The following is a 25,225-nucleotide window of genomic DNA, read 5'->3' as shown; positions in this document are numbered from 1 at the left end:
ATGGTCCTCACTGGAGTGAAATTGTGACTTTTTTGCGACTTTTTAAATAGTCCCAATAGTAGATCTGTCTAGAGATTCATTTACATAAGAAAACACGCCCACTTTCAGAAAACTGGCGAGCATAGTGCAGAGCAGAAAAAAGTCGCGAATTTGTGCGCAGTTTTAGCGTTTGGGACTTCTTTTGGGACTTTTTCACTCCATTATTCTGACCTGAGCTAATGATAAATCTGGCCCTGTGTGTTTGGGAATTGTGTCCTTACTAAAACCATTCAATTTTCTTGCTGAAAGAGATCACCAACATTAAGAGATCACCAACATTAGGGAATACTCTCCACCATGAAGGTTTGTACTTTGTCTGTACAACATTTAGGTAGGTGTCAAAGGAACATCCAAATGAATGCCAGGACGCAAAGTTTCCCAACAGAACATTGCCCAGAGAATCACACTGCCTCTGCTGGCTTGTCTTTTTCGCATAATGCAGGGCCCCCCTAGAGCGGATAGCTTGGGGGGACACATGGGGACATGGGCACTTTTCCTGTCAGGTGGTTTTAATGTTCTGGCAGTTTCAGTATTGCTGTGTGGTTGCTTTTTCCTCCCCCCCCCCTCTTATGTTGACAGGTCTTACCTGGTTTTATCCGGATCCAGCTGGTCCTGTCAGATGTTGGATATTGACAGCTGTCAGATGTCTAGAAGATGATTGGCCAGTTGCACAAGCGGCGGGAAATCCTCATCAGCTGATTGGAGAAGCAGTCCTGTAGCTTGGATCACTGTGGAAATAAAAGACGGGACATCGCTATCAGCTGCTGCAGTGTTAAGAAGATCCGGACCTGAGCCCCGCCCTCCCTTCCCTTTTTTCCGTCGTGTTGCTTATTAGGGGGTAAAAGTCACCCTAAAAAATGCTGGGTGGGCTTGGTTGTCATTGGTTTTATTGGTCTAATACTTGACCTTGGTTCATGGTTTTATTAAAGATTCACTGGTTCATTACATTTCAGTAACCCCATAATAAAGCAACACGGCCTATTTTATCCAACTAAGTGTTTAATGTCTTATTTACTGGTTATAGTTATGGTTATGGTTGGGTCATTATGTGTCCTATGTCCTCCATGCATCCTGACAGGGGCAAGGCGAGAATTGGCATTTGGCCCTCATGGTGTCATTAAGACACGATCGGGACAGATTTATCAGGACTCTGACAGCTCACTCCACTTTCACATATGGCTAAAGTCAGTTTTAGCCAAGTCAGATTTATGATCGGCCCTTTAAGACTGTAATAAATGTGGTTTAACGGTAGCAGTTTATCCGTAAGTAAGCAGCTTTACAAAAGTCGCACATCTTTACGAAAAAGTCGCACGTTTTTATGAAAAAAGTCGCATGTTCTATTAAAAAGTCTCATAAGATAAGCATGGTCCTCACTGGAGTGAAATTGTGACTTTTTTGCGACTTTTTTTTAAATAGTCCCAATAGTAAATCTGTCTAGAGATTCATTTACATAAGAAAACACGCCCACTTTCAGAAAACTGGCGAGCATATTTGCAAATTTGTGCGCAGTTTTAGCGTTTGGGACTTTTTTGGGGACTTTTTCACTCCATTATTCTGACCTGAGCTAATGATAAATATGGGCCCGATATGTCTTGTTGGTTCTGCCCCTCCCTCTTTTCTCCTTCTCCTCAGGTTCAAGTTAGCTGGCGACAAGGACAGCGTGTGGATTGGCCAGAATGGTTGCTGACCGGTTGCTGGGCAAGAAAGGACAGTAGTTTAATTGGCCAAATTGGTTGCTGTCCAGTTGCTGGGCATTGTGCTATTTTTATCCCTTAGGCCTCTTTCAGACGGGCGGTGCGGGTACATTGCGGGAACATGCGCGATTTTTCCGCGCGAGTGCAAAACATTGTAATGCGTTTTGCACGCGCGTGAGAAAAATCACGCATGTTTGGTACCCAAACCCGAACTTCTTCACAGAAGTTCAGGTTTGGGTTAGGTGTTCTGTAGATTGTATTATTTTCCCTTATAACATGGTTATAAGGGAAAATAATAGCATTCTGAATACAGAATGCATAGTAAAATAGCGCTGCAGGGGTTAAAAAATAAAATAAAAATTTAACTCACCTTAATCCACTTGATCGTTCAGCCTGGCATCGCTTCTGTCTTCTTTCTTTGCTGTGTGCAGGAACAGGACCTGTGGTGATGTCACTCCGGTCATCACATGGTCCATCACATGATTCATCACCATGGTAAAAGATCAGAATGTATTATGTGTATTCAGAATGCTATTATTTTCCCTTATAACCATGTTATAAGGGAAAATAATAATGATCGGGTCTCCATCCCGATCGTCTCCTAGCAACCGTGCGTGAAAATCGCACCGCATCCGCACTTGCTTGCGATTTTCACGCAACCCCATTCATTTCTATGGGGCCTGCGTTACGTGAAAAACGCACAAAATAGAGCATGCTGCGATTTTCACGCAACGCACAAGTGATGCGTGAAAATCACCGCTCATGTGAACAGCCCCATAGAAATGATTGGGTCGGGATTCAGTGCGGGTGCAATGCGTTCAACTCACGCATCGCATCCGCGCGGAATACTCGCCCGTGTGAAAGGGGCCTTAGTGTGGGTTGGTTATGGGCCACCTGTGGCGGGAAGTTTGCGGTATTTATAGAGGTCAATCACCGTGCGGAGCCTGTCAGCGTGTGAAGATTTCAAGCAAGACGATCATCCCTTGCCCTCCCTCCCGTTTTTTTGTCACGGTCTTGTTGAATATGGGGGGGAAGGGGGGTTTAGTCGCCATTGCTCAGTAATGGACTTTTATTAATATATTTGGAATTTTAAGTATTTATTGGTTACCCCCCAAATTTAATAAAGGCCGCGGCCATTTTTATCCACAATTGGTAGTATGTCTTTATTTATAATATTTATTAATGTTAAGTTGTTGAATATGACACCATGGGGCCATCTCTTCTCCAGGTAAGTGACACATCCACCCAGCCGTCCAAAATGTGATTCATCAGGCCAGGCCGCCTTCTACCATTGCTCCATGGTCCAGTTCTGATGCTCATATGAATATTGTAGGTGCCTTTGCTGGTGAAGGGAGGTCAGCATGGACTCCACAGCCTCATGTGCAGTAACCGGTGATGCCCTGTGTGTTCTGACACCTTTCCTCCACAGCCAGCAGCTTCTTTAGCAATTTGTGCTACAGTAGTTCTTCACTCCCCATGTGCATCAATGAACATTGGGCGGCTACGATCCTGTTGCTGGATCACCCCTTGTCCTTCCTTGGACATTTGGTAGGTAATAACCACTGTATAGGAGGGAACACCCCATGTTTTGGAGATGCCCTGACCAGTTATCAATCCATCATCATTTGGCCCTTGTCAAAGTAGCTCGGGAAAGGTGGCAACCCTACTAGGTACAATCTGAAACTCCGCTCACATGCACTCGCCAATGGCTGCGCAATTTTGAAGGCAATACCCCAGCTTTAGGGCTCACGCAAATGTATTTTTGGTCCGCATCTGATCCGCATTTTTTGAGGGTCGCATGTGGATCCAGTCACTCCAATGGGGCCGCAGAAGAGGAGGAGAGCACACTGCAAGCTGTCCGCAGCCGTATGTCTGTTCTGCGGCCCCGCAAAAAAATAGAACATGTCCTATTCTTGTCCGTATTACAGACAAAGAAAGAACGGTCTATAGAGGGCAGGACGTTACGTAAAATACACAACGCACACGACCGGTATCCATGTTTTGGGGATCCGCAATTTCTGCTACAAGTTGTGTCCCTACCAGGTCAGCTACCATTATCAGGAGTGTGTGTTATTCACTTGACCGGTCAGTAGTTTTAATGTAATGGCTGGTGTATATAAAGTGTATATTCTGATGGTTTACAGCAGGTTATTATAAAAAGGCAAATAATATATATCTGTATGTGAACAAGCTCCAGTCAGAGAAGTGTATAGCACACAGAAGTAATAGCTGAGGACCTCCTCCTCTTCCTCACATGCCGCTCACTTCTCTTACCTCACAAGAGACATTTCTCCACAGCGCACAATCTACAATCTCCAGCCCCCCCACAGAAGGAAGCGCGCCGACGCCAATCAAAGTCCACGTTGTGTGCACCAGCCACTCAGGAACCGTGTTAGGTATCTGCTGCAGGGAGCTCGTTGTGAGCGGCGCAGTGATTGGCTGTGCTCTGGAAACCAGGGATACATTGTATCAGAGCTGTCGTCGCCCTGCAATGCAGAGCTGTATGTATGAGGCTGGTACCGACCTCTAGCCATGGCCAGATTTGCATTGACCATCGTCAGGCAGTAAGTGTCCTTTATTTAACGCTTTGCTTGCCCAGAGGACTGCTGTTCCCATCTGCAGGGGAGCTGCATTTGGAAAGGTCGCACAGCAGGGTCAGGTCTATTATGGTAATGTGGGTATAATCTGAGCCTGGGGGAGGGGTGTAATCAGCGTTAGGGCCCATGGCTTCATTTTTAATAACAGAGCTGATCTAGGAATTCCCATTTTTTAAAGTGGTTGTCCAGAATTGGGAAAACGTAGCTGCTTTCTTCAAAAAACAGCACCACTCCTGTCCACAGGTTGCGTGTGGTATTGCAGCTGAGCTGGAATACCAGACACTAATCATAGACAGGTGTAGTTGAAAGCAGCCATTTTTTTTTCTAATCCTGGACAAGCTCTTTAAAGAGGACCTTTCATTGGTTTGTAGTAAGGGGGGATAAATATTTGTACCTGCGGGGTTCTTTAAAATAGCGCTCCTGCGCCCCGTTATGGCCCCCCGCAAATTTTGCGCTCAGTATGCTAATACTGAGGATCGGAGCAATCAGGAGGAGACCCAGTATTTCTCTGTGGGCGTCGTCTTCTCCCTGGCTGTAGCGTTGTCCAATCGTCCACAGAGAAAGGCCTCATGCACATGACCGTTCCGTTTTTTTGCGGTCCGCAATTGCGGATCCGCAAAACACAGAAGCCGCCCGTGTGCCTTCCGCAATTTGCAGAACGGAACAGGCGGCCCATTGTAGAAATGCCTATTCTTGTCCGCTAAACGGACAAGAATAGGACAGGTTATATTTTTGCGGGGCCACGGAACGGAGCCGCGGATGCGGACAGCACACGGAGTGCTGTCCGCACCTTTTGCGGCCCCATTGAGGGAATGGGTCAGCACCCGAGACGCAAAAACTGCAGCTCGGATGCGGACCAGAAGAACGGTCGTGTGCATGAGGCCAAAGACTGCGTCTCCTCCCCATTGCTCCGATGCTCAGTATGAGCACACTGAGCGTGAAATTTGCGGGGGGCCATAATTGGGCACAGGAGCGCTATTTTAAAAAAAACAGGCAGGGTGGCAGCACAGCGGGGGGTTGCCCGCAGGTACAGATATTTATCTCATTTACTACAAATCCATAAAAGGCCCTCTTTAAGGCTACGTCTACATGACGACATATGTCGCGCGTCAATTTTTATAATGATAGTCTATGGGGTCGCACTGCAACATGCTGCGACTGTGACGCAACAGTCGCAGAAAATCCATTCGAGATGGATTTTTCTGAGACTGTTGCGTCGCAGTCGCAGCATGTCGCTTGTTGCAGTGCGACACCATAGACTGCCATTATAAAAATTGTCGCGCGACATTGGTGCTACAAATGTTGCAGTGTAGTTGTGCCCTATCTGTCGTCGTGTAGACGTAGCCTAAGGCCTCACGCGCACAACCATATTTTTGGCCCACTTATTTCTATGGGACCGCACAAAACGCAGACAGCTCACGGATTTCATCCTGTCCGCATCTGTGTGTCCGTCCTGCATTTTATAGAACGTGTCCTATTCCTGTCCGTTTTGTGGGCAAGAGTAATCATTTCTACTATTTCGGCCTGTTAGAAATGAGTCAAGCACACGGTTGGTATCCGCGTATTTTGCAGATCTGCGGTTTGCGGACAGCGAAATACATACAGGCCTTAAAAGGGTTATCCTATGACCAATGTAAAAAATCTAAATCAGACATCATATAGTACATGACAATCTCTCTTTCTAACAAAGCTAGAACCGGCCCTGTACCTCACATGGACCCAGAGATCTCCTCATTCATTGCTCTGCTAGATTTATATCAAGCTGACAGCTCAGGGGAGTGTCTTTTCTGCTGCAGCTCAGGGGGTGTGCCCATGCTCTCCCTATCACAGCTCAGGAGGCAGTTGAAGGATGAAACTGAGCATGTGCGGCCTTCTCAGTGAGCCGGACAAAGAAATAAGAAAAAGAACAGCAGGTGGCGCTATATAGATACATTTTATTGAATAACTCAGTGGCTATGCAAAATTTTTAATTACATGCAATTAGAAAAGTATTCAGATCCAGGTGCTGGTTTGAAAACTGTAGAATATTTCTCTATCACGCCCATTATAGTCTTTGAGTCCGTGAAAACCACTGATGCCATCCGTGTCTCATGGATCATTAGGAAGAGATGCAATGAAAATATTGGGCAGCAAAAAACGGACACACGTACTGCACACAGATACTTCATGGAGGCATCACTGGCCATCTTTTCCCGGATTTGAGCATGGACACGGACATGTGAATGAGGCCTTAGGGCTCATGCACACGACCGTATGTATTTTGCGGTCTGCAAAACACAAATCCGCAAAAAAACGGATGACATCCGTGTGACGTCCATGTTTCATCTTTTTTTTTTTTTTGCGGGTCCATTGTAACCAGAATAGGACATACGGAAATGGAATACACACAGTCATTTCCGTTTTTTTCAAGCCCCATTGAAGTGAATGGTTCCGCATATGGCCTGTAAAAAAAAAAAAATGGAACGGAAAAAAATATGTTCATGTGCATGAGCCTTCAGTCTGATGTTAGTGGTGCCCACTTTGTGTCCTGTCTTGATATATTTGCAGTATTTTTGTGTCCTTGATTAACACATCCCTGACTAGCGCTGTACTAGTATGGCGCTGGCCAGATCTTTAAAGATGTCAGGAGCGCCACTCATACAGCAGACACCCGAGGCTAATGCTGGCGACCGGTGATAATGCTTGTCATGGACATTTAACACTTCAGATGCAGTGATCAATCCTGACCACGGCATCTGAGCATGTGAAATACCGGAAGCGTGCACTTCCAGTAATGCGGCGATCGGAGGAGCCGGAGCTTCTGTGCAGCAGCCCCTGTCATAGAGAATGACAGGAGGCTGCTGCATAGTGTTTCCTATGGAACCCTTGTCTGTAGCATGACTCCACAGGAAACCACATTTCTTAGGCCTCTTTCACACGGGCATTGCGGGAACACGCGCGATTTTTCAGCGCGAGTGCAAAACATTGTAATGCGTTTTGCACTCGCGTGAGAGTAACATTGTAATGCGTTTTGCACTCGCGGAAAAATAATAGCATTCTGAATACAGAATGCATAGTAAAATAGCGCTGGAGGGGTTAAAAAAAATAAAAATAATTTAACTCACCTTAGGGCTCTTTCACACCTGCGTTATTGTCTTCCGGCATAGAGTTCCGTCGTCGGGGCTCTATGCCGGAAGAATCCTGATCAGGATTATCCTAATGCATTCTGAATGGAGAGTAATCCGTTCAGGATGCATCAGGATGTCTTCAGTTCCGGTACGGAACGTTTGTTGGCCGGAGAAAATACCGCAGCATGCTGCGCTTTTTGCTCCGGCCAAAAATCCGGAACACTTGCCGCAAGGCCGGATCCGGAATTAATGCCCATTGGAAGGCATTGATCCGGATCCGGCCTTAAGCTAAACGTCGTTTCGGCGCATTGCCGGAGCCGACATTTAGCTTTTTCAGAGTGGTTACCATGGCTGCCGGGACGCTAAAGTCCTGACAGCCATGGTAAGTGTAGCGGGCAGCGGGGGAGCAGTGTACTTACCGTCCGTGCGGCTCCCCGGGCGCTCCAGAGTGACGTCAGGGCGCCCCAAGCGCATGGATCACGTGATCGCATGGATCACGTCATCCATGCGCATGGGGCGCTCTGACGTCATTCTGGAGCGCCCCGGGAGCCGCACGGACTGTAAGTATACCGCTCCCCCGCTCCCCGCTCCTACTATGGCAACCAGGACTTTAATAGCGTCCTGGGTGCCATAGTAACACTGAAAGCATTTGGAAGACGGTTCCGTCTTCAAATGCTTTCAGTACACTTGCGTTTTTCCGGATCCGGAGTGTAATTCCGGCAAGTGGAGTACACGCCGGATCCGGACAACGCAAGTGTGAAAGAGGCCTAAGTCCACTTGATCGCGCTGCCGGCATCTCCTTCTGTCTACTTATTTGCTGATTGTAGGAACAGGACCTGTGGTGACGTCACGCCGGTCGTCACATGGTCCATCACCTGATCCATCACCTGATCCATCACCATGGTAAAAGATCATGTGATGGATCATGTGACGACCGGAGTGACGTCACCACAGGTCCTGTTCCTACAATCAGCAAAGAAGGAGACAGAAGGAGATGCCGGCAGCACGATCAAGTGGACTAAGGTGAGTTAATTTTTTTAAAAAAAAATTTAACCCCTCCAGCGCTATTTTACTATGCATTCTGTATTCAGAATGCTATTATTTTCCCTTATAACCATGTTATAAGGGGAAATAATAATCGGGTCTCCATCCCGATGGTCTCCTAGCAACCGTGTGTGAAAATCGCACCGCAGCCGCACTTGCTTGCGGATGCTTGCGATTTTCGCGCAACCCCATTCACTTCTATGGGGCCTGTGTTGCGTGAAAAACGCAGAATATAGAGCATGCTGCGATTTTCACTCAACGCACAAGTGATGCGTGAAAATCACCGTTTATGTGAACAGCCCCATAGAAATGAATGGGTTCAAACCACGCATCGCATCCGCGCGGAATACTCGTCCGTGTGAAAGGGGCCTTATAGACTCCAATGCTAATAGAGATTGCCTGTTATAGTTCCCTATGGGAACTATAAAAAAAAGTAAAATAAAAATATTAAGTAAAGTTTTAAAAATTACAAAATATAAATTCAAATCACCCCCTCCCCCCCAAAAAAAATAAAAATAATAAAAAATACTCATTATGGATATCCCCATGTGTAAAAATGCCCATACTATAAAAATCTAAAAATATTTTTCCCATATAGCAAATAGCGAAACGGGGAAAAAAATTCAAAATGGGCGATTCACAGTTTTTGGTCGCTTCATTTCCCAATTTTTTTTATAAAAAGTAATCAAAAAGCCATACACACCTCAGAATGGTATCAATGAAAAGTGCATATCACCATGCAAAAAAAATGGACGCTCACACAGCTCCGAACACAAAAAAGTTATAGGGGTGAGAATATAGGGACGAAAATAAAACAGATTTTTTTCCAAGTTTATTATTTTATCAGTATTGAAATGCAAGAAAAACTATGCATATAAGGTATCGATGAATGCGGACTGACCTGTAGAATGAAAGTAACTAGTCAGTTTTAGCGCACTCCGAACGTCGTAAATAAAAAAAAAAAAAACTGTGGCGGAATTTTTATTTTTTTCCAATTCCACCCCATTTGGAATTTTTTTCCTGCTTCGCACTACATCAGAGATGCCCAACCTGCGGCCCTCCAGCTGTTGCAAAACTACAACTACCAGCATGCCACAATCTACAGCTATGAGCCTACAGCAGGGCACGATGGGAGTTGTAGTTCTACAACAGCTGGAGGGCCGCAAGTTGAGCATCCCTGCACTGCATCATATGCAATATTAAATGGTGGCGTTGGAAAGTTCAACTTGTCTCACAAAAACAAGCCCTCATATGGCAAAGTGAACGGAAAAATAAAAAAGTTATGGCTCTGGGAAGGCAGGGAGCGCAAAATGAAAAAACCTCAGGGGTAGAAAGGAATAAATGGAAATGAACTGAGGGTACCTTCGTACCCGGCAGATGTTGTTACAGACATATTGGAGCAAATTTTTTAAGTCTCATTTATCAACTCATTTTGTGCCTATTTTCAGTTTTACTGCTAATTCTGAAGTTTTCAAACTTTTGTGCCTATTTTCCTAGTCCCATTCTGTGACTGAAAACCTGTTCTGTTCACCTGAATGAGGCTTGCAGAAGGACATGTGCCTGCCACCAGAATAATCCCATTCACATGAATGAAACAGATTTTCAGTCAGAAAATTTCTGCAACAAAATCTGCCACATGTGAAGGCACCCTCATGGAAATGAACTGATCTACTGCTAGTTTGATATTGGGCTTGTGCTAAGAAACTGTAGTGTAAAGCATGGCGGACACAGCAACAGCCTTAATGGCTTTTTACACTGGCTTACTAAAATTGATTGTCCTTAATAAAGTTTGTTTAAGGCCTCTTGAACAAGACCGTAAGTTCTTTTGTGGACCGCAACATGGATCCCGGCCATGTACGCCCTACCCTTTCCTGTTCTGCAAGTCCCGCACTGTTCTAGAAATGCTTATTCTTGTCCGCAATACAGACAAGTATAGGACATGGTCGGTTGTTTCTTTGCAGGGCCACGGAACAGACATACAGATGCAGACAGCACGCTGTCCGCATATTTCTCTGCCCCATGAAAATGAACGGGTCTGCATCCGATATACAGTCGTGTGCATGAGGCCTATCTGATCACTGCTGCATGTACTGTGTGATTGTACTTCATTTGTGATCATTTGTCCCTCTTTCAGTTTGTGTTTGCCATTGTGAAAAATCATTTAAATAAGCACCAATCGACTTGTTAGAAAGTGGATTGTTGCCCATTCAGTCCATCTAAATGCACACAAAGACTCATTCTGCTATAAAAAGAACGTCTCACCTTGAAAATACTATGCAGTCTGCAGACAGCATGTCACAGAGCAGAAGGAGCCGAGCAGACTGATATATATATATATAATCTCAATAATTTTTTTTTTTATTATGCTCTTTCTATACATTGCATTTGGAAAGTCTTCAGACCCTTTAAATTTTTTCACATTTTGTTATGTTGTGGCCTTGTGCTAAAATAAAAAAAAAAATTTTACCATCAATCTGTGCTCAATATCCCATAATGAGAAAGTGAAGAGAGAATTTTCAAAGTTTATTTGCTAATTTATTGAGAAGGAAAAACTAAAATCTGGTACTGACATAAATAATCAGAACCTTTATTCAGGACTTAGGCCTCATGCACACGACCGTATTTTTTTGCGGTCCGCAAAAACGGGTTCTGTTTTTCCGTGATCCGTGACCGTTTTTTCGTCCGTGGGTCTTCCTTGATTTTTGGAGGATCCACGGACATGAAAAAAAAAGTTGTTTTGGTGTCCGCCTGGCCGTGCGGAGCCAAACGGATCCGTCCTGAATTACAATGCAAGTCAATGGGGATGGATCCGTTTGACGTTGACACAATATGGTGCAATTTCAAACGGATCCGTCCCCCATTGACTTTCAATGTAAAGTCAGAAGTTAATATACCATAGGATCGGAGTTTTCTCCAATCCGATGGTATATTTTAACTTGAAGCGTCCCCATCACCATGGTAACGCCTCTATGTTAGAATATACTGTCGGATATGAGTTAGATCGTGAAACTGAAATCCAACAGTATATTCTAACACAGAGGCGTTCCCATGGTGATGGGGACGCTTTAGGTTAGAATATACTAAAAGAACTGTGTACATGACTGCCCCCTGCTGCCCCCCCCCCTGTTTTTAACTCATTGGTGGCCAGTGCGGCCGGCCCCCCCTCCCCCCTGTAGTTAACTCTTTGTTGTCCAGTGCGGCCGGCCCCCTTCCCTCCCCTGTAGTTAACTCATTGGTGGCCAGTGGGCCCTCCCCCCTCCCTCCCCCTCCTAATTAAAATCTCCCCCCCTATCATTGGTGGCAGCGGAGAGTACTGATCGGAGTCCCAGTTTAATCGCTGGGGCTCCGATCGGTAACCATGGCAACCAGGACGCTACTGCAGTCCCGGTTGCCATGGTTACCTAGCAATTTGTAGAAGCATTATACTTACCTGCGAGCTGCGATGTCTGTGTCCGGCCGGGAGCTCCTCCTACTGGGATTAAACTGGGACTCTGATCGGTACTCTCCGCTGCCACCAATGATAGGGGGGGGAGATTTTAATTAGGAGGGAGGGGAGAGGGCCCACTGGCCACCAACGAGTTAACTACAGGGGAGGGAGGGGGGGCCGCACTGGACAACAACGAGTTAACTACAGGGGAGGGAGGGGGGGCCGGCCGCACTGGACAACAACGAGTTAACTACAGGGGAGGGAGGGGGGGGGCCGGCCGCACTGGCCACCAATGTGTTAACTACAGGGGGGGGGCTGCTGCCTGGCAGCACCTGCCAGGCAGCAGGGGGCAGTCATGTACACAGTTCTTTTAGTATATTCTAACCTGAAGCGTCCCCATCACCATGGGAACGCCTCTGTGTTAGAATATACTGTCGGATCTGAGTTTTCACGAAGTGAAAACTCAGCTCTGAAAAAGCTTTTATGCAGACGGATCTTCGGATCCGTCTGTATTAAAGTAACCTACGGCCACGGATCACGGACACGGATGCCAATCTTGTGTGCATCCGTGTTCTTTCACGGACCCATTGACTTGAATGGGTCCGTGAACCGTTGTCCGTCAAAAAAATAGGACAGGTCATATTTTTTTGACGGACAGGATACACGGATCACGGTCTCGGCTGCAAAACGGTGCATTTTCCGATTTTTCCGAAAAAAAAACGGAAAACGGCACAACGGCCACGGATGCACACAACGGTCGTGTGCATGAGGCCTTAGTTGAAGAACCTTTGGCAGCAATTACAGCCTCCAGTATTCTTAGGTATCATACCACAAGGTTTGCAATCCTGGATTTAGGGCTTTTCTGCCATTCTCCTCTGCAGATCTACTCTGGCTCTGTCAGGTTGGATGGGGACCATGAGTAGACAGCCATTTTTAGGTCTCTCCAGAAATGTTCGATTGGGTTTAAGTCAGGGGTATGGTATATTTTACCCAGAAATCCAGAGGTGTTGTCTTGCCTACAGTAGTAGTCATGTATACCAACTGGACTCAATAATAGAAATAGTACCCACCCAGAGGTTCCCCTAATGCCTTGCAACTAGAAATGTTGTTCTTATCTGCTTTTCTTTTGATTAAGGGCTTTTATCCTGAAAGAACTAGTTGCAGATTTGAGGCTAGCTTAGCTATTTTTAGTTTTGCTACATAAGCATGTTTAAAAGGCAGGAAGGCATCTCTGCCAATCTGCTGTGTAAAAATAATGCAGCGCTCAGATTGCTGCTGTGCTCTCCTTACTGTTTACCTACTTGCTGTTCAGCAGCAAGTAGTTATTATTATATAGCTCTTTCCTATTCATCTGATTATACATAATCTGTATAGCAAAAAAAGAGAATACCTTCAGCAATTTTATTTCACCATTTTGGATCAACGTCGGATGAACCAGAGAGACCTCTAAAGTAACATTCAACTGAAAGTAAGAGAATACACAAAACGTATACATGTCTCAATGAAACATGCGAGAAAGTTCTCTTTCTAGAAGGACAAGAAAACCAGACTGCCTCAAGAGAAACTTTTCTTACTTGATTTGCTTTGTTGGGTTCTCTTTGGGGTGCTCTTTACCATTAGGGAGACCAAAAAATATGCATGAGTATTGTATGCCAGGCGATACTACTCTTGGCTTATAGTAAGAGTATATCGCTAATCGTGATCAGGATAGGTCATCAATATCAGATTGACAGGGTCCAAAACCTGGCGCCCCTGCAGATCAGCTGGTTGAAGAAAAGGCCATGCTCTGTGCAAGTGCAGCCTTCCCTTCATTGTTTACCTGCTCACTGTTGACATCACAGCAGTGAGCAGGTGTAATTCACTTCTATGGGACGACTATCCAATACACTTAAATAGGAACGAGCCATCCCATTGAAACAAATGGGACGGCTTGTAATTACACCTGCTTACCGTTCCGATGTCGATGAAGGGAAGACTGCGCCTTCTCTTCAATCAGCTGATCAGCGGGGCTGCCCGGTGTCGGACTCCCACCGATCTGATATTGATGAGCTATCCTGAGGATAGGTCATCAATTTTAGAATCCTGGAAAACCCCTTTAACAAAATTTGGGGTGCTTTTTCTCCTGTTAACGCTTGTGAAAATTAAAAATTGTGAACTTATGCAACATTTTATTGGAAGAAATGAACATTTTTTATTTCCATAGCCAAGTGTTTCTAAATTCAATGAAATGCCTGTGGGGTCAAAGTGTTTAGTACACCCCTCAATAAATTGCTTGAGGAGTGTAGTTTCCAAAATGGGGTCACTTTTTGGGGGCTTCTGCTGTAGGGGTACCTTAGAGTGCCTTCAAATGTGACATGGTACCCAAAAACCATTCAAGCAAGATCTGGCCTCCAAAAACCATATGGTACTCCTTTCCATCTGAGCCCTGCCATGTGCCCATACTGCAGTTTACGACTACATACTGGTGTTTCTGTAAACTGCAGAATCAGGTTAATAAATATTGGGGTTTGTTTGGCTGTTAACCCTTGCTGCCTTACAGGAAAAAAATGGATTAAAATGTAAGACCTGCAAAGTGAAATTTTGCCCCCATTTTCCTTTTAATGCATGTAAAGGGTTAAAAAAAAAAAGCTTGTAAAATTAGTTTTGAATAACTTGAGTGGTGTAGTTTTTAAAATGAAATAATTTATGGGTGGTTTCTACTACTGTTCTGTCCCCACATGAAGGCGATTGAAGGTGTAACTGATAATGACTTTGTGACTGGCCTACCTTCGTATCCAAGCAGTGGAGCAGACCGGACCGGCAGATGCTCAGGTTAGATGGATCCAGACGTAGACATGAGGATGCAATCAAACGTGGGTTTATTTGATCCAGAGCAGTGTCATACAGTGATACAATACAGGAATGCAGTAGATGCTGTGATGTGGATGTCTTTTCTGAGGCTAACTGCTGAGGCAACTGCTGGTCAAAAACTGATGCCTTCACAAGCCGAGGTGTGTGTCTCCAGTCACAAAGGAATGCAGCACTGAAAAAGGCTACAGGAAGTGACCAGGCCCAAGGCTGCTAAAACCACGCCCAGACATAAAACTTTATAGACAACGAACGAAGCGTGCAGCATACAAATTCCGGCCAGCAGATGGCAGCAGAGAACAATAGATTTAAACAACATAGGTAAAACAAGAAATAATACAGTGCAGAAATTCAATATGAAAGGAACAGCACACTCCCCGTCTGAAATTCACTTTGGGGATTTCACTATGACGAATGTCCATAAAATATAAACAACCTGTAAAAGAAAACATGTTAGAATGCAAACATAGATTAGTCCTGTGTTCCAACTTGGAATGGAGAAGATCTGCGAAGCTAGATACAGTCCTTTTCACCCATCAGGGACGTTCTCGATGGGTCTCATCCAACTGGAGAAACGTTCAAAGCGCTGACAACTGAAGCTGGTGGTTTGCTTTGTTCCAGTTACTAATGCACTAACTTCAGTGCGGATTTCTGGATCATTATCCGGATCCTGGATGCTGAAAACTTCCTGTACACATTCGTCTGCCTCTCCAAGCAGAAACTCTGGACCTGTAAGCCAAGTAGAGTTAATAAAGGAACCTATAGACATAGGCCTAGTGGCGTGATCTGCTGGATTAAGTTCGGATGGTACAGGTTTGGAGGACCTCCTGATTCTCTCTATGCGGTTACTAACGTACACATAAATTTGCTTTGTCCAATTGTGGATGTATCCTAAAACGACCTTACTGTCGGTGTAATACTGGACTTCAGCTATGTCGACACCCAGTTCTTGTTGTATGAAATCCGCAATCTCAACTGCCAACACAGTCCCACAAAGTTCCAGTCTGGGAATAGTATGATCGGGCTTGGGGGCTAACTTAGCCTTACCAAAGACGAATCCAACGTGGTTTTGGTTGTTAGGTTCTGTCACTTTCAGATAGGCAACCGCTGCGATGGCCTCCGTGGAGGCGTCCGAGAACACGTGGAGTTCTTTCTTTATGCTAGAGGAAAGTGAAGTTTTAATATAGCATCTCGGGATGTGGATCTCATCCAAGGCACACAAGGATCGCTTCCAGGCTTCCCATTTTTGCTCTTTCTCGGAGGGAAGTGGGGTATCCCAATCCTTGACCGTTTCAGAAAACTGTCTCAGTAGAGATTTACCTTGTATGGTGATGGGCGCTACAAATCCCAGCGGATCAAATAGGCTGTTTACCACTGATAGGACGCCTCGTTTTGTGAATGGCTTGTCTGCACAACTTATCTGAAAACCGAAGGAGTCAGCCGAGAGATCCCATCTGAGGCCCAAGCTCCTCTGCACAGGTGGACTGTCCAGTCCCAAGTTAATGTCCTTGAATCCTGGTGCATGATCACCTGATTCGAAGGCCCTCATAACGGCCAGGCTGTTTGAAGCAATTTTGTGTAGTCTAAGTTTAGCTTGGTACAACATACTTTGAGTCCTTTTGAGCAGATCGATAGCCGCTTCTTCAGTGGGTAGTGATTTGAGTCCATCGTCTACGTAGAAGTCCTTTTCTACAAAGTCTCTGGCGTCTTTACCGTACTCGAATTCTCCCTCTAATGCAGTGCGCCGAAGGCCGTAAGTTGCCACGGCAGGTGAAGGGCTGTTTCCAAATACGTGTACCCTCATACGATATTCTGCCATCTCTGCGTTGGTGTCATTATTCTTGTACCACAGAAACCTGAGGAAATTCCGGTGGTCCTCTCTGACTACGAAACAGTGGAACATCTGTTCAATGTCGGCGGTGATGGCAACGAGCTCTTTTCTGAACCTCATCAGCACTCCAACTAGGTTATTCGTCAGATTAGGACCTGTGAGAAGGACATCATTAAGAGATACACCTTGATGTTTGGCACTTGAGTCGAAAACAACCCTAATTTGATTAGGTTTCCGTGGGTGATACACTCCAAATGAAGGCAAGTACCAGCACTCGTCGTTCTTCCCTAAGGATGGAGCTGGTTCTGCATGGTTGTTGCGGAATATTTTGTCGATAAAGGCAACGATGTGTTCTCTCATCTCAGGCTTACTGTTCATGGTACGCTGAAGAGAGTTAAATCTAGACAGAGCTTGTTCCCTATTGTTCGGGAGTCTCACCCTGGTAGCTCGGAAGGGTAATGGAGAAACCCAGTGATTGGTTTCGTCTTTAAGGAACTCATTGTCCATTATCTTGATAAATTCTCTGTCCTCTACTGACAAAGCTACTTTATCATCGTCCTTGCTGGTATGAAAGACTAATCTTCCCAAGTTGTCAGCAAAGTAGGGAATGTCGTCAGGTGGTTGTATGAGGTCTGGAGGCTTCTCTTTCACCTCATAGTGATGAGGGCAAGGCTTAATGCAAGTTGTGCGTCCATCTCCACGCACGTACGTTTTGAATAAGCGGATTTTTGGTTGATCCAAGCATACATTTCCTATGACTACCCATCCCAAGTCCAGTCTCTGGGCGTATGGTGCATAGTCGGGACCATTACACTGTTGACGCACCTTGTGTACCCTTAGATTGTCTCTGCCAAGCAGGAGTAGAATCTCGGCGTTGTTGTCCATAGGTGGGATAACGTTGGCTAGGTGCCTTAGGTGTGGATGGTGAAATGCAGCTTCCGGGGTAGGAATTTCATCCCTATGGTTGGGTATTTGATCGCATTCGATCAGCGTCGGTAGAGGTATTTCCGTATTTCCACTGACGGAACAAGCGATGAATCCTTGTGCCCTCCTGCCGCTAGTCTCTATGCGACCCGAGCAGGTGTTTAAGATGTAGGGTTCTGATGGTCCCTTTATTCCAAAGGCTTCAAAGAATTTAGGTCCTGCTAGGGAACGGTTGCTTTGGTCGTCAATGATGGCATACATTTTTACTGCCTTTTCTGGTAGCCCCTCCGGGTAGACCTTTATTAGGCATATGCGGGCACAACATTTCTCACTCTGGCCCTCCCCACATACGTCCAAGCATGAGCAGGAAACAGCAGTGGCTGTGTTAGCGTGGTTCTGGGGCTCCCCGCCATGACTTTGAGCAGGACTGGTGGTGACGGCAGCAGGGGAATCCCTTGTGAGTGGAGTTGGGTGCATAGCTGAGGCATGTCTATCACTATGACACTCCTCACACTTGATAATGGATTTGCAGTCCTTAGCCATGTGCTCTAATGAAGCGCAGCACTTGAAACATACCCCAAGCTCGGTCAGGACTTTCCTGCGCTCCTGTATTGTTTTGGATCTAAATCCTCTGCATTTGTTCAGTGAGTGTGGTTTTTTATGAATGGGACATTCACGATTGAAGGCCTTGTCTCCTGATGAGGTAGTGTACTGTCTACCAGTGGGTACTGCAGATGATGGTAGGTTAGTCTTTCTAACATTCACGCTGCTCTTAAAGTCTCTGTGTTTATGTACAATACTTTCATACCTTGATGATGGTGTCACTGAGGCTGTAGTATTGAACTCCAGGAAGTCGAGGCTGGGGTCATTCCTCATCTGGGACTGTTCATCGATGAACCTACAGAAATGAATAAATGGGGGAAAAGTGACGTCATGCACTCTTTTGTACCTTGAGACTGATGCCGCCCACTTCTCTTGCAGGCTGTATGGTAACTTCACGACAATTGGGTTCACCCCATGGGCTGTATCGAGGTAGCACAGCCCGGACAGACGAGGGTCTCTTTTGGCAAGCTCCAGTTCCATGAGCAAATCACTTAAATCCTGAAGCTTATGGACATCCTTGAGACTGATCTTGGGGACGTTCTGCAGTCTCCTGAATAGTGCCTTCTCTATTGCTTCTGCACTGCCAAAGGTGCGTTCGAGTCTCTGCCAGGCTGCAGCGAGACCTGCTTCTGCTTGTCCTACATAGACAGTTCTAAGGCTCTTGATGCGATTTGTGGAGCCTGGGCCCAGCCAGTTGATCAAGAGGTCGAGCTCCTGCTCTGCAGTTAGGTTGAGGTTGGCGATGGCGGCTTTGAAGGTTGCCTTCCAGGCTCTGTAGCTCTCTGCACGGTCATCAAATTTTGAGAGACTGGTGTTAATTAGCTCTCTGCTCACCATAAACCTGGCAAACTCAGACATATCTGATTTCTCACTGCTTGTTGCCATGACAACTTGTGATGCCCCTGGGGCGTATAGGCTGCGTGGCGTGAAAGGGTGAGATGCTACCGGGTAGAATGATGTTGCTGCAGGGTTGAGCTGTGGTCCAGGCCCTGTAGATTCTGATGACTGCTGCTTGAGCTGTGGAGGTAGGCCAGGAAACACCTGGTAGCCATCTTGCTGTAATAACTGCCCTTGAGAGAGCGCGTCTGGGCAACTGTTATTGGATTGCTCGGGTGCTGCGGGTATCGCTGGCACTGCAGGTAGAGCTGACTTGGAGGTTTCAGTGTTGTTTGCTTGGACAGTACTGCACACTGGGGGTGGTGCAGATAACTGTTTCAGTACGTAGTCGCTGGTGCGATCAGCTGGATCGTCTATCTCCTCTGGTGGTAAGCAGACTGAATCAAGGCCTTGGCTCAATGCTTGCTCAAGTAGTCTTACTTTTGCTAATGCAATTTCCTCTTCCCTCTCTGATTCAAGGATCTTTATTCGAGCCTCTGCTTCTGCCCTCTTGGCTTCTGCCTCCGCTTCTGCCCTCTTGGCTTCTGCCTCTGCTTCAGCCCTCTTGGCCGCCGCCTCCGCTTCAGCCCTCTTGGCCGCCGCCTCTGCTTCTGCCTTCTTGGCTTCTGCCTCCGCTTCAGCCCTCTTGGCCGCCGTCTGTGCTTCTGCCCTCGCAAGGACTTCTTTTTCGGTGAAGGAACGCCTCACTTTGGATTGCTCTGCATTTATGCGGGCCTCTAGTAATCTGTCGCTCAGGGTGGAGCTTCTAGAGCATGATGATCTATAGGACCGCGAGGAATGTTTTGATGAATGCGATCTGTGTGATCTGGTTTCTTGTAAATGAGAGATGCGGAGTTCCACTTTATCTTTAGCGTCCAGCACCATGGCGTCTCTTTGTCTGTCTATTGATTCTGCCTTGCACAATTCTGACGGGGCTTCTTCAATATTAGAGTCTTTTAGAAAGGTTATATACCTTGTGGACAGTTTCTTGTACCTTTCATGGGCTGCGTCCAGCCGCCCGACGGCAACTTGTAAACTGGTGGCATCGCCTGAGGAGGACTTAAGTCCTGATATGAGGGAGGAAACTCGTTCCCATAGCTCTTCCAGGTTGTCACATAGCTCATCTTTCCTGGTGTGATAATTTTCTGTGATCTTTATAGTTGGTTTGAGAGAGCGCCTTGGTCGCGTGACTTGGTCTGCTGGAAGTGTGGTTTCTACCTCGAGCTCTTCATAATGATCAGTATCAGGTAGCATTTGTTTTGTTTCATCACTGGGGAACTGTACGAGGTCCTTTTCGGCCATTTTTATTTAAGGTGCGCTGTCTCTTTAAGAAAATGAACTTTTGAATTGGGGGCTGAAAATTGCTGTGCGGCTCAGATGAGGCACCCCGATGAGTTTCCCAAGGTGTTTTAAGTGAATAGCGGGGTTTTGGTTTGAGGGAGGCCCCGCGTGTGTGAACAGTCCTTATATCGTGCGAGCAAGGGTTAATATAGGATGTAGAAAGTGGCTTGGCGAGTAGTGGAGGACTTCCAGCCGAGAGTATATCTACTGCGGACACGCCGTGCTTCCCCTTGGGCTTATGGGACGTGCACTGTTGCTGGGCAGATTTGCTGGGAGTGGGCCTGTTGCAGGGGAGGTTCCTGAGTGTGGCACTGGGCTCTGAGGGAACCTGTAGCCGGGCATTGGACATTCAGACGGGTATTTACTGGGGTATAAGGCTTTAAGGCAGTTTTTGACTGTTCTGTCCCCACATGAAGGCGATTGAAGGTGTAACTGATAATGACTTTGTGACTGGCCTACCTTCGTATCCAAGCAGTGGAGCAGACCGGACCGGCAGATGCTCAGGTTAGATGGATCCAGACGTAGACATGAGGATGCAATCAAACGTGGGTTTATTTGATCCAGAGCAGTGTCATACAGTGATACAATACAGGAATGCAGTAGATGCTGTGATGTGGATGTCTTTTCTGAGGCTAACTGCTGAGGCAACTGCTGGTCAAAAACTGATGCCTTCACAAGCCGAGGTGTGTGTCTCCAGTCACAAAGGAATGCAGCACTGAAAAAGGCTACAGGAAGTGACCAGGCCCAAGGCTGCTAAAACCACGCCCAGACATAAAACTTTATAGACAACGAACGAAGCGTGCAGCATACAAATTCCGGCCAGCAGATGGCAGCAGAGAACAATAGATTTAAACAACATAGGTAAAACAAGAAATAATACAGTGCAGAAATTCAATATGAAAGGAACAGCACAACTACAGTAAGCCCCACAAAGTGCTCCGATGCTCATCTCAGTGGAGCTGCCTGGGTGAAGAAGGGGATATGTCACATATGCAACACACATACACATAAATACACTATATACATGGCACATATACATGAATACACCATATATACACTTCACACACATACCACCCAACTTAGGAGCTAAACTATCAGCAGCGCGAAGCAATGGAACCAAACATTTCCAGCTGCCCTGCCACCGCCAGAGCAGCAGATCGGGCCTCAGCCGGCAACACAGTTCTCCGATCCAGTTGTGATTTTAACAACTGCATCTGGAGAACTGAAGGGAGCTGGCGGAATCCTATGCCTGCCTCAGGGTAGTGAGATGTGTCCTGATATCAGCAGGACATGTGACCCTGACCACGCCCCTTTTCTTACCAATGACGCATGTGTGTCCTACATTACAAGGCTCTAATGCAAGACGTAACCAACAGCAACTGAATGTAAAAACGGATTTGTCACAGGGCACTAGGGTGGTCAGTTTTGATATATTGGGCACTATACATTTACAACCCCTGTAATGATATTTTTCTGGAAATAACCACTTTAATAACAGCTTTTGATATCACACTACTAATATATTTTCTCTTCTTGTCTTACTGTTCAGTGGGGAGACACGATACAACAAAGAAAAATTACTTCAAGGTAGGAAACAAAATTCATTTATTCTGTGATTTAAAGGGGCATTAACCCTTTTGTTGGCATTACTTGCTTACTATGGAATTGCATTATCAGCAGTTCCCTGATACAAACCTATTGCCACAATGGCTGCCCACCAGGTATTGGCCTGAGTTGCCAGCCGTCCAGAAATTTCTGGACAGTCCGTAAAAATAAGCAACTTTTTTCCTCTGTCCGTGAAAAAAACAAAAACTGATGTCTGTGATTTTTCTGAGGCTGGAGGTACTTGGCTAGATTATTTTGATGGTAATTATCATCGTTTTACAGCTCACAGTAAAGCCTCATGCACACGACAGTGTTTTTTCACTGTCAGTGATTTGGCTTCAGTGGTCAGTGTCCGATTTTGCTTCAGTTGTGTTTCCTTGTGTTTTCCTTTTTTTTTGTCTGACAGGGGAAAAAAAAGGAAGGTTAATGAAAAGTGTAATTTTATTGCACCAAGGTCTTGTAGAAAAAAACGGACACGGATGACATACCAGTTGTGCATCCATTTTTTTTGACTGACCCGTTGACTTGAATGGGTCTGTCCTCCGTTTTCCACTGACAAGAATAGGACAGGTTATATTTTTTTGACTGACTGGAATCGCGGATCACGGACGCGGGGGGAAAAAACGGAAGACTATCAGTTTTTTTTCACAGCTCCATAGAAATGAATGGGACCTCCGCTAAACTGTGAAAAATGACGGAACGGACGCGGATGCACACAACGGTCGTGTGCATGAGGCCTAAATGCTGGTAATAAGTTCTTATCAGTTTTTTGAGCTACAGACATGGCTTACTTATATATTACTTTATAACTATTATGGTTTTCCAATTTGTCCATAAAAAATGTTGGCTGTCCATGATTTTGGGTTAAGTTGTCAAGAAAAAGAAAAAGTCTGGTTGGCAACCCTGGTACTGGCGTTGTCTCAGGACAGATAAGTGATTGTCACCAATGTCTAATCTGCTGTGGCCCCGCAGATGTAGCAGAGCTAGGAAATCAATGTGCCATGTTGGCTATTGCTTGGTCTACTTGACTTTCTTTGGAGGCCTCCTGGTCGACCATGGGGCTTCCTGTCATGTGTTCCTCTCTCAACTCTCCCTGGCAGTCAGTCATAATGGAGTTTGAAAACTAGAAATCCTCCTCAAAAATAATAGAGAGATGATGCAATTTCACTAGATTGGGATCTGATTATAATTTCGTTGTGGTTTCCCCTTACCAGGGGCACCCCATTGACATGGTGTCTCCAGTGCTAATGTGACTACAGTCTTAGCCCTCTAAGAAAACTAATAGGCTCAACCAGTCCTAATAAAGGGTCCAAAATATATGAAGAACTTATTGTAGCCCAGTAAATCTAGTTATATGAAAGTGTGTTATATATTACGATCCACCACATGAATTACTTAGCTGTATTATTATAAGCGTTACTAATATTCTAATAATGCTCTCCTGAGAATACTCCTGGCGGAGTCTGATCTCTGAGGAAGGTCAGACTTGTGTGGCACCAGGATTTGTGCCTTCTGATGCTTGAGTGTCATTGCAATTCGCTGTCAGCGAAGCAATAAGACTGGGACAAATAGTATTGAACAGTTAGCCTGGTTTTAAAAATACATGACCCCGTTTACTTACTGAAAGAAGACCTGTCCCCTCTCCTGACATGTCTATTTTAGTAACTACTTGCACTTCCCATGTAATAACAATTCTGGAGCATCTATTCTTATGACTCTATGTTGTGCCATTCCTCTATTATTCCTGCCAAAAGTTGTGAATAAATTCCTAGCAGACTGTGATGACGGTCCAGCTGGGCGTTACCAGTTGGAGGGGGGGTGTGTCCTTGCAGAGTTTGACACTGGCAGCACTGATTGCATAGTGTCAGACTGTTCAGAGACACCCCCTCAACTGGTAACATCCATCTGGACCTTCATTACAGTCTGCTAGCAATTGATTCATAAATTCTAGCAGGAATAATAAAAGAATGGTACAACACAGAGTCAAAAGAATAGATGCTCCAGAATTGGAGGGGTTGTTGCACTAGAATATAATCTTCTCCATTAGCTAGAACAGAGAGATTCCATACTTTGCTTGGTTGGTCATTCACTTGAACAGTGGACATGTAATCATATATGGCAGTTGATTGCCACGGGCTACAGACACCAGAGCACAACAATTCTCTGAATGTTGGGCTTGCTTCCCTTTCAAGTGTGGTTGTCTTTGTGAGACAAACCCCGTTAACTTGCTTTTTCGTAATAAGTGTTGTCCTCTCAGATCATGTCTGTCTGCAGAGTACAGGTAAACCGCATACAGATTCTAAGAAGGAACCAGCAGAACTTCTACTGTCTCTTTGGTTGTGAACGGAGAAGAAAATGACATACAGCTCAGCGCAAAATTAGTATTTGTGTACTTTCACACTTGCCTCAAAGTTTTCCGGTATTGAGTTCCGTCCTAGGGGCTGAATACTGGAAAAAAAACTGATCAGTTTTATCCTAATGCATAAATGGAGAGCAATCAGTTCAGGATGCATCAGGATGTCTTCAGTTCAGTCCCTTTTACGGTATTTGGACGGAGAAAAAAACGCAGCATGCTGCATTTTTCTCTTCGGCCAAAAATCCTGAACATTTGACTGATCCGGTCTGCGCATGCGCAGACCTTTCAAAATGTAAAAGATAGATAAATACCTGATCCGTTTGTCCGGATGACACCGGAGAGACGGATCCGGTATTGCAATGCATTTGTGAGACGGATCCGCATCAGGATCCATCTACAAATGCTTTCCGTTTGCATACAGATTTCCGGAATCCAACAGCACAAGTGTGAAAGTACCCTTATTCAACCTTGGAGTTATTCAACCCTTTAGGTAGATTTTTAACATTGGATCCTGTTGTAACCCGACCTCTGACATATAGGTGAACTGCAGATTGCGTTCCTCAGGTCCACGCTTTAGCTTTTATATAAAGGCGCTATCTCTGCATCCCTGCTCGGCGTTATCTCGCTGGGTAGGGCTGAGATCTTTCGTTCGTGTGAATATTAGCCGCTTATGGACTGTCGACCTCAGACGCCATATGCAATGTGGATTCTCTCTAATGCATGACTGAATATCATTGTTGCACAGGCCAAGGCATAGATGAGCCGCTTTCTGAAATGGGGTTCATGCAGGCGGAAGCTGCTGGCAGATATCTGAGCGATGTGAGGTTCACACATGTATTCTCCAGTGACCTGATTCGTGCAAAGCAGGTAAGTGTTTTTCCATACTGTACATACAAGTCCGCTTCTGTCAGATATGAAAGTTCTTTGACCTGTT

General features: G+C 45.6%; 1 protein-coding gene across 1 annotated transcript in view; it reads left to right on the top strand.

Annotated features, from left to right (window-relative positions):
* Positions 1–4,189: 4,189 nt before the first annotated feature.
* Positions 4,190–25,225, top strand: part of TIGAR (TP53 induced glycolysis regulatory phosphatase) — a 33,571-nt gene continuing 12,535 nt past the window's right edge. Inside the window, exons 1-3 of the mRNA XM_040415647.1 lie at positions 4,190–4,297; positions 21,880–21,917; positions 25,037–25,158. Of these exons, the coding sequence (XP_040271581.1) occupies positions 4,266–4,297; positions 21,880–21,917; positions 25,037–25,158 (192 nt within the window). The 5' untranslated portion in view covers positions 4,190–4,265. The remainder of the gene's footprint in view (positions 4,298–21,879; positions 21,918–25,036; positions 25,159–25,225) is intronic.

This window comes from Bufo bufo, chromosome 1 (genome assembly GCF_905171765.1).
Source record: "Bufo bufo chromosome 1, aBufBuf1.1, whole genome shotgun sequence".
Lineage (NCBI taxonomy): Eukaryota > Metazoa > Chordata > Amphibia > Anura > Bufonidae > Bufo > Bufo bufo.
Note: the sequence above shows the minus strand (reverse complement) of the source record. Positions and strands in the feature narration are given on the sequence as shown.